Source organism: Sesamum indicum, linkage group LG8 (genome assembly GCF_000512975.1).
Source record: "Sesamum indicum cultivar Zhongzhi No. 13 linkage group LG8, S_indicum_v1.0, whole genome shotgun sequence".
In the NCBI taxonomy this organism is placed as follows: domain Eukaryota; kingdom Viridiplantae; phylum Streptophyta; class Magnoliopsida; order Lamiales; family Pedaliaceae; genus Sesamum; species Sesamum indicum.
The window spans coordinates 4,316,550-4,330,686 of NC_026152.1; the positions used below are offsets into that span (position 1 = coordinate 4,316,550).

Sequence of the window (14,137 nt, forward strand, 5' to 3'; positions counted from 1 at the left end):
CAATCCAATAGCTTTGGTCTTAAGATTTTCTACTGGATGTATTAAGTTCAAACCTAGGTAGGTCAATAGAAGAAATATGGCTTTTTTATTGTTGGTAATTACTATCATTGAAAATAAAAAATCATCATGTATATTAATTAAACATGGCTGCGTAATAGTTATTCGCTGTTGATTTTGAAAGCGAAACCAAATTATTTTTACAGCTAAAAATTATGGTAAATAATTTGATCATCGATAAAACTACAGTAAATTTTGATTAATCATGATTAAAATTTAAATTTTTACATCGATTTGTCTGATCATAATAAATAGTATTGATTTATTATAATTTTTAAAACATAGTTATTTATAGTATAGAAAATAATTAATTTTTTTATAGCAGATGCGTTTAAATTATATATATAATATTATCTTAGCATTGTAAAATTTGTGGATGGAGAGTATTGGACATAGAATTAACATAATAGTATGTACCAATTCAATATTTGACATAACTTGACATCAATTACAAAAGTCGCACTTTCCTGACTTTTTTCTCACACAAAGCGCTTATTAGTGCTGTTGAAAGAAAAAGAGAAAAGCGTGCTCGGACGATGATGAATGACGACGACGACGACCATCTAGCAGGTGTAGTGTATGCCGAATGTCTGTGAGACAGAGGAATATATCTCTGCAAAGAGCGTGATCTTTGGTTTGCCGCAAACCGCGGAAAAAGTTTGGCGGAAAGTCAAGATCACAACAAGATCTTCACCGTTGATTGGCCCACTTGAAATATAAAACAACGGTGCAGATTCCACTGTCATAGCGTTGATCCACCGGTGCGCACTTATTGTAAGATTCTCTTACTCACGCCACAAGAGGCGCGTCCCATCAACGGCCACAACTCTATATTTTGATGAAATAATTACATTGTCCTCTCTCACGAGATTTGATATAATTATATATAATTTTTTTATATTTATAAAAATTATATTTAATATTTTTAATTTATTTTTATCTAATAAATAAATTTTTTATTAGTTAAAATTAATAAAATTTGTTAATTTTACAGAATAATTAATTATAATTGATTTATTATTCAATTATTACAAATTAAATAAATATTTTTTTACTAAACTATCCTTATACATATTCACACGATAATGTATACGGAGGCATGTCCTCACTCTCAAATATATTTTTTATAAAAAATTATTTATTTGACCGACAATAATTGAGTATAAGTTAATCAGGGCAAAATATAATTTTTATTTAAATATTTTATTAATATCAATAAATTCGACGAATTTTAACTAATGGAGGAATTTATTTATTTTAAAGAAACAAATATTAGGGTAATAAATGTAATTTCTTAAACTAAATAAAAGTTCCATGTAACTACAAAAAATTTTAGGTGAGGACATTGTAATTGTCCCTATTTTGAACGAACAATTAAAATCTTAAATTTATATTTTAAGATGTTTGTGCTGGAAAAATTCAATTTTGTAGAAATAATGTTTTAAAATTAATAATTGGATTAGAAATAAAAAAATAGTAACAACCACGTTAGAACAAAATAATCGCAATTAGATACGCTGATTATGATAAGAAAAAATCAATAGATAACTTACAAAGAAAGTTGTATGGTAAAATCTCGATCCAATGGTAATTTAAGAATAATCGAATCATAGAATGCATTGTTTGCCTTGAAGAAAATATACCTCCCGTATTAATATATAGGGATAAATACAATTACACTCTCCTTCCATGAGGTTTGATGTAATTATATGTAGACCCCTTGTGGTTTGCAAAATTACATCTAACATTCCTGATGTTTACTTTTATCTAACAAATAAGTCCTTATGTTAGTTAAAATCTATTGAATTTGCAGATATTGACAAAAGAATAAAAAAAAATTATGTTTACTTCGAATTGACTTATTACTAATTTATTGCAGGTCAAATAAATCTTTTATGATTAAATTACCCTCATAAGTCTTCACGTATTAATGCATGTGAGGAGGTATATCTTCACTTTTATAGTGATAGTTTAGTCGGAAACAAATATTTAACATGTAATAAGTCAGTAATAAGTCAATATAGTGTAAACACCAATTTTCATTCAGTTTTTTTTTGTTAATATTAACAAATTCAATAAATTTTAACTAACAGACGGACTTATTTTATTAGACAAAAGCAAAGTACTAAATACAATATTTTAAATCATAAGAATCTATTTATAATTATATTAAATTTTTAAAAAGAAGAATGTAATTATCCTAATATGGAAAAATTATTTTAAAAATGTAGAAAAAAAAGAAAATTAAAAATTTAAAGTGTTTTGAAAAATTTTTAAAAAGTAAATGACACCGCGGTGACATTGTTCTTTAAAAAAAAAAATTAATGTGTCACGACGGTCCGAAACCACGGTGATAAATTTTTTTAAAAAAAAAAAATTATTTTGTTTTACGACGAATCGCTGCCAACTTCTCGTTAAAATTCTGGCACCATCTCGCCGAATCATGGTGACAATTTTTTTAAAAAAAATATATTTTATTTCATGACGAATCGTTGCCAACTTCTCGTTAAAATTCTGGCACCATCACGGCGAGTTGTCAACCATCAAATATACCGTTCGACTCTTCTTGATGAGACAAATATTTTTTCACAAACAATTTCAATAATGAAGTTTTAACACGACCACCGCACCTTTCTGCCGTTGATTCGCCGCCACCGGAGCGATCCACGATCACGGACCACCACCACTGGACTCGCCTCAACCTAAGGGTTCTAACGAGACCAACCTAGTTCAATTTTATTAAGTATTTGTTGAGATATGAAAATTTGAAGATTTTTTCGCCGAAAATTCGCGCTGAAGCTGTTTGCTGCCATTTCTCCATCATCAGGACGAATCACCGATTGAGACCATAGTCGTTCGAATTCTGTCGTCCAAACGATTCCAACAAGACCAGTCTTGCTCAATTTCATCAAGTATTTGTTGAGAATTAAAAATTTGGAGATTTTCCACCGAAAATTCGCTGAAACTGTTTGCCAAATTCATTTTTTTTTGTTTGTTCAATTAAAATACATATGTTTTAAAATAGTTATAATTTTATTAAATTCTATTTAATTATCTGAAACTATTTAATTAATGTATATTTATAATTAATTAAATAGAATTAATAAAATTATAACTAGTTTAAAACATATGTATTTTAATTGAACGAACAAAAAAAAGAAAATGAATTTTCAGAGAATTTTCGATGGAAAAATCTCCAAATTTTCAATTCTCAACAAATACTTGATGAAATTGAGCAAGATTGGTCTTGTTGGAATCGTCTGGACGACAGGATTCGAACGGCTAAGGTCTCATTCCGTGATTCGTCCTGACGGTGGAGAATGGCAGCAAACAGCTTCAGCGTGAATTTTCAATGAAAAAATCTTCAAATTTTCATATCTCAACAAATACTTAATAAAATTGAACTAGGTTAGTCTCGTTAGAACCCTTAGGTCGAAGCGAGTCCAGTGGTGGTGGTTCGTGATCGTGGGTCGCTCCGGTGGCGGCGAATTGACGGCAAAAAAGTGCGGTGGTCGTGTTAAAAATCTATTATTTACAATTGATAAAACTTGAAATTGTTTGTGGGAAAATATTTGTCTCATCAAGGGGAGTCGAACGGTATATTTGATGGTTGACAACTCGTCATGATGGTGCCGAAATTTTAACGAGAAGTTGGCAGCGATTCATTGTAGAACAAATTATTTTTTTAAAAAAAAAAATTAACTGCGGTGACACATTAATTTTTTTTTTAAAAAAATAATGTCACCACGGTCATCCATCGCAGTGACATAGAATTTTTTTTTTTAAATATAAATTGTGATACCGCGATTAATCACCACCGTATTACTTACTTTTCTAAAATTTTTCAAAATACTTCAAATTTCTAAATTTTTTTATCTGCATTTTTAAAATAATTCCCCCCCCCCCATTTACATATTAATGTTTTCATCAGCTTATCTTCACCACAATGCATTATCCACACAAATAAAATACTGTTTACACTGACAACTTGAAGCCTCGGAATAGTTGAAAATACAAAAACAAGAAGCAAACAAACAGAGCCTCTTTGTTGAAGAGCGCGTGGGTGATGCTGTCTAGGAAACAGCGCAGGCGTAGAATCTCGTCCACACCAACTGATATGATTGGGGGTTTCAAGGTGGCATTGGGACCCACTGAAGTTGAGTGTTCCTCTCGGACTCTTCGAACACAACAGACACGTGTCGGTTATTTCTATGTTCCCCACCTACTCCACCCACTCCAACACCCCGTCTCGTACTTTACCGTACCACTAAAACCACGCTTTTTTCCAGAATACCTTTGAATTTATTTTTTTCACTTAAAAATAAAAAATTAAGCACACAAGTTAAATGTGAGAAAGTTGCTACTTCACTTTAACAACATTAAAGAAAAAAAATAATACACCGAAAAGTAGCGACTTTACTTAACTTTACTCTGATCTTCACTTAACATCACGGTCAATAAGACTCTGCTCGTATCTCTTTGGAATAAAGCGATCCTAATTATTAAAATAACTCATATTTATTATGATCTTGCAGAAATTTTATGCTTTTAATAAACAATGGTACGGATGTATGCGATCTACATATTCCTCTATTTTATGAATCGATCCGACAATTTAAGCAAAATTATACTTTTGGTCCTATAGAATGTGTTTATTGTCCTTTTGGTCTCGCACTTTACCGATTAACATCTTTAGTCCCATGTACATAATTAAAAAAAATATTGCGAATGTGATCTCAAAATCTAATAAATTTGGTCCCATATGCTAGAAAAATATAATTTTCGTTATGGTTAATTATTATAACCAAAAGAAAAAAAATCGTGGCAAATATAAGTATGGCCAAAATCATGATAAATATTTTAGCTACAGCTAAAAATTATGGAGAATATTAATTAATCGTGATAAAAATTTAAGTTTTTGCTGTAGTTTTATTTAATCGTGGTTAATAATATTAATTTACTACTATTTTTTAGTTGTGGTCATTTATAGTGTAGTGATATAATTAGGCCATAGTTCTACATCCGTAATATTTTCTAATTTTACGAGACAAAAATTATTAATCTCATAAAAATGGGACTAAACAGGACGAAAAATACAAATTTTCTTATTCTATGGAATCAAAAATATAATTTTGCTGATAATTTATTTATAGGGTGCCTTAATAGTTCACACATATCATTATATTAAGGCCCCGTTGTCTTTAATATATTTTAAATTATTTAATTGTAAGTTCTCCACTCAATTCATATGTATCAATCAAAGCAAACACATAACTAAATTTATTCTGATGCATATACATATAAGTGAACAGAATATAACTAATTCATGATTTTTTTATCATTTATCTAATTATAACTAATTCATATATCTAATTATTTTAAAAATATATTTTGTATTAAATATATATAGTTATATATACGTATGTATACATTTATAGAAAACTTCATGGTTTTTTGTTTAATTTTATCTTGTAATATGAAGTTATTTATCTGTTAATTATGTAATTAACTTTCTCCATTTTTTCTTTCTTTCTTTTTAATGTATTTTGTTTTTATTAAAAGGTTGAGTGCCAAAGTGCAAATGATTCCATACGTCGGGGGCTGTTTGCATTTAACCTTTGTAATTTTACCAAACCCAAAAAGCGCCATTAGGCGCGTGTACACACATAGACAGAATATTCCATCATTATTCCCCGAAAAGTGTAAAGTGCGACAAAATTAAAAGGTTGGGTGGGTAAGTGTAAAAAAAGAAGTTGAGGAGCAAAATGCAAATGACCCCATACATAAAGGGGTGCTGCAGTTTACCCTTATTTTTTTATGGGAAAGTAAGTACGGTCTGTTTCACTTTATTAACTACATGAATTAGAGAAAATTACAATTTTGATTTTGATTTGTTACTTTGCATTTTCTGAGACAAGATAAAACACACTCAATGTTTGTTTTTGTGTTTTTACACCTTATCTGCGTGTTTTTCTGTTTTTCAACTTTCTATATATATAATATATATATATACACATTTATATATATACATAATATAAAACAAACATGATTTGATAATAACCAGTAATTTTTGTCTCCCAAAAGTACAACATTACATAAAACATTTACATATTTATATATAAAAATATATGATTTGACAATGAACAATGATTTTTGTCTCCCAAATCCCAACATCAAACTTACACCACTTATTTTAGAATATTTTAAATTTTCATAAAACACAAATCCAAACATATCATCTATTTTCAACACACACTCACTTATCTCTATTTTTCGCTCTCTATTTCCAAAACACAAAATAAAACAACAAAAACACAAAATCGAAACATAATGAAAGTATTTTGCAATATTAGTTGTATACTTTTTGAAATAATCAATATTAATTTCACATTTTAGGAAAACGTTGTAAAGTTAGTCATAAACATTTTAATTTTTTCACGATTGAACAAACTTTATAATATTTTTTTAAAAGTATAAGATTAATATTAACTATTTTGAGAAGTATAAAATTAATATTACAAACCAACCTATAATTTTGGTACAAATATTACGATTTTCTCACATGAATTAATACAACATGGGTACTTGGGAAATTGATGAACAATCAATAGTTTGTTAAGATTTGTTTATTGAGGGGTGAGATGTTATATGTGTAAGATGACAAAATTCTTGCAAATTCTCTCAACATTTCACCTACTTCTCTGAAACCGCATCTCCGGTGATCGCTCGAATTTACGAAAGTAACAGCAACAAAGCGATTCTGGCAGACAAAGACAGTAAATAACAAAAACGGTGACGGCTGAGAACACCCGTCGCATAATCATGTGTAGTACGACAATAACATTAGGGATAAATGCATTTTTTATTCTTAAATATAGTCACTAATGCGACTTTAGTTCTCAAACAATTTAAGGTTGTAATTTTGATCCTCAAATTTTAATTTTTTTGACACTTTTGGTCCTTTTGTTAAATTTAATAAAAATTTCATTTACAACGTATTTCCCCCTATTTTGTGATGTTTTTCAAGTTGTAATTCAATGCACCAATTTTTCGTATTTTTTTTCAAATTTCAAAAGAGAATACGCACACACACACAAAAAGATAGATTTAAGCAACAAATTTTCTAAATAATCATAACAAAAAAGTGTTCAATAATAGAAAAATTGTCAACAAATTTTAGAAAATTTGTTGCTTAAATTTATTTTTTTTGATTTATTCACTTTTGAAGTTTGAAGAAAAATAGTAAAAATGAATGCATTGGATTACAACTTGAAACACTACAAAAATGGAAGGAAAATACACTTTTAATGAAATTTTTGTTAAGTTTAACGAAAAAGTTAACAGAAGGACCAAAAGTGCTTTTATGTTTGGTTTCATTTTTGGACTGTTTCCGAGATGGGATAAAACATAACCATAATGTTTGGATTCATTTTCTGAGTGTTTTGTTGTGTTTTGTGGAAATAGAGAGAGAAAAACAAAAATAAATAAGTGTGTGTTAGAGATAGTATGTATGTTTGGATTTATTTTTGGAGATAATTTAAAATAAGTATTATATATTTAATATTGTGTTTTGGGAGACAAAAATTACTATTCATTGTCAAATCATGTCTTTGGAGATAATTTAAAATAAGTATTATATGTTTAATGTTGTATTTTGGGAGACAAAAATTACTATTCATTTATACTAAAACAGTTAAAAACACCTAAATAAGGTGTTTTTGAATGATGACAAACATTGGGTATGTTTTGACTTGTCTCGAAAATAAGTTGGAAATGAAAACAAACATAGTGAACCAATGTTTGCCTACATTGTTTTATATTTTATATGTGTTTTTTTTGGTTTTGGGCTTTATATATATAATATATATACACATACATATATAAATATAATATAAAAGAGACATGATTTGATAATGAATATTAATTTTTGTCTTTAAAAAACACAACATGAAAGACATAATATGACAATGAATAGTGATTTTTCTATCAGAACACAATATCAAATATACAACACTTATTTTAAATTATTTTTAAGAACAAATCCAAACAAGTACTTATTTAGGTCTATTTTTCTCTCTCTATTTCAAAAACATAAAATAAACAATCAAAAAACAAAATCAAACATTATGTTACAGTTTGAGAGGTAAAATAATAATTTTAAATTATTTGAGAACAAAATTGCATTCGAGACTATATTTGAGGAAAAAAAATGCATTTATCCAGCAACGTTACTGTTAACTAAATCAAATGCAACGATCTTAGTAGTGAAATGGGAGCCTGAAAAAGATTCAATCTTTGCCTTTAAATTGCGTTGGGTGTAACGGGCCGAGATTTCTTCTGAAAATGATGGACCGAAGAGGAGAGAGCGGAGGAATGGTGGAGGAAGTATGGAGAAGCCGATGGCTTAAACAACAGATCGTGAAACCGCCGCCGCAGCCGGCTTTTGCCGGTGGCCTTTCCGGCATGGAGAAAGAGGGCAATGGGGGAGAAAAAAGTGGCTTTAAGAATCTCGACTCTTTTTACTATTTGATATAATAATTAAAGATTATATAGTAGTTCAAACAGAACCTGCAACTTATTAATTATTATTATCAAATTTTTGCAGTATTAAATAGAGGGATAAACAAACAATAATTGCTTATATATTACATCATCGACCTCGAGCCTGCCCTATAAATGCCACACTCTCACCACCCTCGGCTGCACTGCAGTACAGCAATCATATTTTTTCTCAAAGAGAGAGAAAACCCACGGAGAGAGAGAGAGAGAGAAAAAGCGGTTGAAAATTCAGCAAAATGTCTCTGCTTTCAGATCTCATCAACCTAAACCTCTCAGAATCCACCGATAAGATCATTGCTGAATATGTTTGGTGAGTTCTCCTTCACTTTCTTGACGGGCTTCTCTGTTCGACACGCATGCTCTGTTTCTTGTTATTAATTGAGTTTTTTTTCGTTTTTGACCCTTTGTTTTTGTGTAAAAAGTAGTAGTAGGATTGTTCTTGATGATCCCATGTTGTCTTGGACTGGTTTATTGTTAATGTTTTGTGTTTCCTCTGTTTTGGATTATTGTGGGCAGCTCTGTTTTCTTGCATCATGTTTCATGTTATCATACATGGTTTGTTCTGCTGTTTTGGGAAAGAGATTGTCTGATCTGATTTTCATGTTTCAATTTGTTTCTTCAAATTTTGTTTTAAGAGATCTCTGTTGATATCACCTTTTGGTTAGATTTCTGAGAGGTTTTTGGTTTCTTACTCTCTTTCTCTCGTCATTAACACATGTTGACAGCAGATCTTCATATCTTACCTTAAATCTACACCTTCTCTTTTCAATTTTCAGATTGTCTGGTTTTCTGTTCCATTTATGATTTTACTGTAATTGAATTTACTAGTTCAGAGTCTCTTACCAATATTTGTTCTGTCTTTTGTGCTAGAACATTACTTAGGATGAGAAAGATATGATCTTTACCTGTTCTTCTCACTATAATAATACTACAGCCATCAAGTGTTTATGGCCTCCATTTTCTTACCATCAATCAGACCTTTGTTGACTGATTACTGCTTGTTTGATCTGATTCATTAAACTGATTAAATTTCTGTTGGTCTTTTTCATGACAACTTGGTACCATGGGATGGGCTGTGATTCCCCTGTTTCGTTCTTGTCTTGGATCAGATGCTTTTATATTTAAGAAAAGAGGGTGGTAGATAGGATGGGTTTGTGGGTAGGTGGGGAGCGTCTAGTCTTCTTTGAATTAATTACTTAACTGCATATTTTAATATTAGCTTTTTAAAAAATGCATTGAGTTTCTGTATTCAGAAGGATTTTGTGTTCTCCTCTGTTTCATTGATGTTGGTTTTGTTCATTTAAAGTACGATGATTACTATAACCCTTTCTTCTCATGAATTGTCGACAGGATCGGCGGCTCTGGTATGGACCTTAGAAGCAAAGCAAGGGTAATTAACCAATTCTGGATGAATGATGAATAATTTTACTTTGGCCATTTTCTGTTTAAATTTCTGTTTGAGTTATTATGTTTATCATAATTCGTTTTATTTCCACAGACGCTTGCTGGACCTGTTAGCGATCCCTCGAAGCTTCCTAAGTGGAACTATGACGGGTCAAGCACGGGCCAAGCTCCCGGGGAGGACAGTGAAGTGATCCTATAGTAAGTGTCGTACGTTATCTTGTCTTCCTCTTTGATACATTACTGATGACAATATTTGCATTTGCTAATACTAATGGGTTTTCTTGTGACAACTCAAACAGTCCGCAAGCAATTTTCAGAGATCCATTCAGGAGGGGAAATAACATTTTGGTGAGTTATTTTGTATAGCGTATGGTTCGGTAGCTTGCTTGTCGCTGGCTTATTCTGATTATGGGATTTTCATTTCCCTGTGTTTGCAGGTCATGTGCGATGCTTACACTCCAGCCGGTGAAGCCATCCCCACGAACAACAGACACAGAGCGGCCAAGATTTTCAGCCACCCTGATGTTGCTGCCGAAGAGCCATGGTGTGTTGGATTAAATATCAATGATCCATTCTGGTTCATGATTCCTTTCAAACACTCTTATTGTTTGTGATTTTGTTTCTGATAGGTACGGTATCGAGCAAGAGTACACTCTGTTGAAAAAGGATGTTAAGTGGCCTCTTGGCTGGCCGACTGGAGGCTTTCCCGGACCTCAGGTGATTTCACGCGTCTAAACAATTTCATAGTCTTTTCTTCTTGTTGGGTCCCTTTATCGTTTTGATTATAATTTATCCTTCTGATGAATTTAGGGCCCGTACTACTGTGGGATTGGAGCGGACAAAGCTTTCGGACGTGATATTGTTGACGCACACTACAAGGCATGCCTTTATGCCGGAGTCAACATAAGCGGCATCAATGGGGAAGTGATGCCTGGCCAGGTAGAGTCGGCTGCTATCATCATCATTTCTTGACGAGATAACACTTGTTTTACTTTAATCTTGTTCTGTTAACGATTTGAGATTAACATCGGCTGCATTGTCTTCAGTGGGAATTTCAAGTTGGACCTTCTGTTGGCATCTCGGCTGGTGATGAGGTGTGGATAGCTCGTTACATATTGGAGGTAATTTTCACACAACATTTTGTAATAAATAAGAGTTGTATTGGGAATCACACAGATTATTGAAAGTTTTATTCTTTGTCAACAGAGGATTACTGAAATTGCCGGGGTCGTAGTATCATTTGACCCGAAACCTATTGAGGTACACCTTTATATCCGACTTTGGCGTAGTTTTTAAGTACTGGATTTTGGATTGTCCTGAATAGGGTTTGTGATGGTTTTTAATTCTTCTGCTTTTTACCCTCAGGGCGATTGGAACGGAGCTGGTGCCCACACCAACTACAGGTAAACTTGTGGATTTATCGCCGATTGTGAGAGCTTTGGAATATGTTACTAAATCTCTTAAATTTTTTCTGTATCAGTACCAAATCCATGAGGAAGGAGGGAGGCTACGAGATCATCAAGAAGGCCATTGAAAAGCTTGGACACAGGCACAAGGAGCACATTGCCGCCTACGGCGAGGGCAACGAGCGTCGTCTCACTGGAAAACATGAGACTGCCAACATCAACACCTTCAAATGGGTAAAAACATTTAGTCCCCTTACTTCGCTATTTTTCATACCCATAATGCTCCATAATTTGTCCGAGAGAAGCTTAAAACTTATCAAACCTTCCTGGCATGCCTTTGCACAGGGGGTTGCAAACCGTGGTGCTTCCGTACGTGTTGGGCGAGACACTGAGAAAGAAGGAAAGGGTTACTTTGAAGACAGGAGGCCAGCTTCTAACATGGACCCGTACGTCGTCACTTCCATGATCGCTGAGACCACCATCCTCTGGAAGCCGTGAGCAGGTTTCGTTGTGCGTTCTTACTATTGAACCCGTGATTCTGTCAAGGGGGTTGTAATTTTTAGTTTAGTCGAACGGTTTGATTTTGATTTGTTGGGGGAAATCTCTGCATTGTTTGCTATTTGCTCGGTTTTCACTATCTTGACAACCTCAGCGTTTCAGGCTGCCGAGGTTGAGTTTCTTATTTACCCTTCTTGATTGGGCCTGTTGAATAACGATGTCAGTAATAATGTGGAAGGGTTTATTTTCCGGGAATTTACACGACTGCTGCTCAGTGCCTCCTGTGTTCTTATCTCTCTCTTGTGCTTATTTGAAGAGTTGTGAGCGTATAAAGTTTCGGGCATTCATTGAATACTAAACTAACAGCAAACTTGTCTGAACTTAAATCCCCTTGTCATTCCTAATGCTAATGTATATTCAAGGTAATTTAGTGACGGGTTTTGTTTAACTTCCAAAGAACGCAACCAAGTGCAAAAGATCGAGACCAAGTTTGGAAAATTTTCGGAAATGATCTACGCTCAAGTTAGTATTCGGAGTTCGTTCTTAAAAGAGAATGGAATAGTTGAGCAGGAAAAGTGGTATTGATAAGGAGAGTCGATATTTATAATTGTCGATTTAATGATACGATTTTACGTGCACATTTAACGCATAAATAATAAGATTTATGGACTACATCATTTCGTACGTATTAGTGCTGATAGTGACATGTAAGGTCTCTATTGATGAGATGAAGGGTTTAACAGTTTTAAGTACTTAGTTCAAACGATGTTAATAGAAAGATTTCTTTAGACTTGGTCCGAATTTTACGGATTTTTTTCGAAGACTTGAAACCAAGAGTTTTCAAAAAGTCTCCTTCAAGAGCCCTTAATAAGATATCTTTCTGACACAAACAGTTATAATCTGCATGAGGTCTCCGAAAGCCTAGTACAAATACCCCCACGTCAGGGTACCTTTTGGAGGTATATGTGTTCTAAACAATCAAGTAATGTTGGGCCTCATTCTTCAGTCCCTATGTGGAATGATTTCCCAGTTTCTCTTTCTTTGCTCATTCACCTTTACATCTTTCTGCCCCTACCAATACCTAAAAACTCCCAAGTATTTTAAATAGGTTAAAACTTTCTGTATTTTGTAAAATTGAGTAAAAAAATATTCGTTTCTTAGTAATTAATGAAAGGTGCATTATATGTATTTCTTGTGTGTTTGGAGATGTTTTTTTTAAAAATTATTTTTGAATTTTTTTTACTAAAATACCCTCATGGTATTTATATATTTCATATGTATATTTTTTTTATTTATTTTGAGTGATGTTTTTGTATTTCCATCTATTAAAAAATATTTTTTAATTATATTTACTTAAAAATATGAAAAATTAAATAATTTTTTGAAATTTTATAATTTAAATTCAAATATTAAATTAAATTTAAATAATTTTTATAATTGTTAAAACTGAAATATAAAAATTATAATTCTTAAATCTAAAATTATTTTTAATTAATTAAAATATATATTTAAATAAATTTAAGTAAAAAAGATTATTGTAAAATTATTTTTAATTCACTAAAATATATTTAATTAATATAATTAAAATTAACTAAAAATTAAAAAAAATTGGGGCAACGGGGATGGGGGGGAGGGGGAGGAGGGGGGTTGCCCAGGGGGGGCGAGGGGGTGGCGGTAGCCAGCTGGGTGGGTGGGGGAATTAATTTTGTTTTTGTTTTCAAATAACTTTTTTATAACCCTTGAACTTTTTATAAATTTAAGATTCAATGGTTAAGATCAATTAATTATATTTGACGGCTCTGGTATAATCAATACAAATTCAATGATCATTAAAATAAAAAATAATTCATATTAAGTAAGGGTATAATTATTATTTTGTAATAAAATTAACGCCGTTAGTTAGATTTAACGAAAAGAGGCAACTAAGTCACATTTAACAAAATAGAGAGGGATTTTTTGTGTCTATTTTTAAAACGTAAGAGGGTTTTTAGCAGACTTTTTAAAATATAGAGGGGTTTTATGCATTTTAGCCAAAAATAAAAAAAGTTCAATTCATCTTTTTTTTTTAAATAAAATTTTTGGAATAATTATATTTAGACCCCTTGACATATAGTCTATTTACACTAACCAAAACCATCTTTGCCTATTGGATGATTATAAAAATCATCCCTGACTTACTTCCAGAAAGCAGGGATATCTTGTGCGAAATTACA

At 31.7% G+C, this 14,137-nt stretch overlaps 1 protein-coding gene across 1 annotated transcript; it reads left to right on the forward strand.

The window, feature by feature from the left end:
- Positions 8,752-12,214, forward strand: LOC105167750 (glutamine synthetase cytosolic isozyme). Its single transcript, XM_011087569.2, has 12 exons — positions 8,752-8,926; positions 9,967-10,006; positions 10,115-10,218; positions 10,320-10,368; positions 10,458-10,564; positions 10,650-10,737; positions 10,831-10,959; positions 11,067-11,141; positions 11,227-11,280; positions 11,386-11,423; positions 11,501-11,660; positions 11,772-12,214. Exons 1-12 carry the CDS (start codon positions 8,853-8,855, stop codon positions 11,922-11,924), a joined length of 1,071 nt encoding a protein of 356 aa, XP_011085871.1. The 5' UTR covers positions 8,752-8,852; the 3' UTR covers positions 11,925-12,214.

Bases quoted from the DNA above. Each gene is read 5' to 3' on its own strand.
- LOC105167750 (XM_011087569.2), top strand. From the start codon at position 8,853: ATGTCTCTGCTTTCAGATCTCATCAACCTAAACCTCTCAGAATCCACC. The intron at 10,369-10,457 runs GTGAGTTATTTT...CTGTGTTTGCAG, and splicing joins GGAGGGGAAATAACATTTTG to GTCATGTGCGATGCTTACAC. The intron at 11,142-11,226 runs GTAATTTTCACA...CTTTGTCAACAG, and splicing joins TAGCTCGTTACATATTGGAG to AGGATTACTGAAATTGCCGG.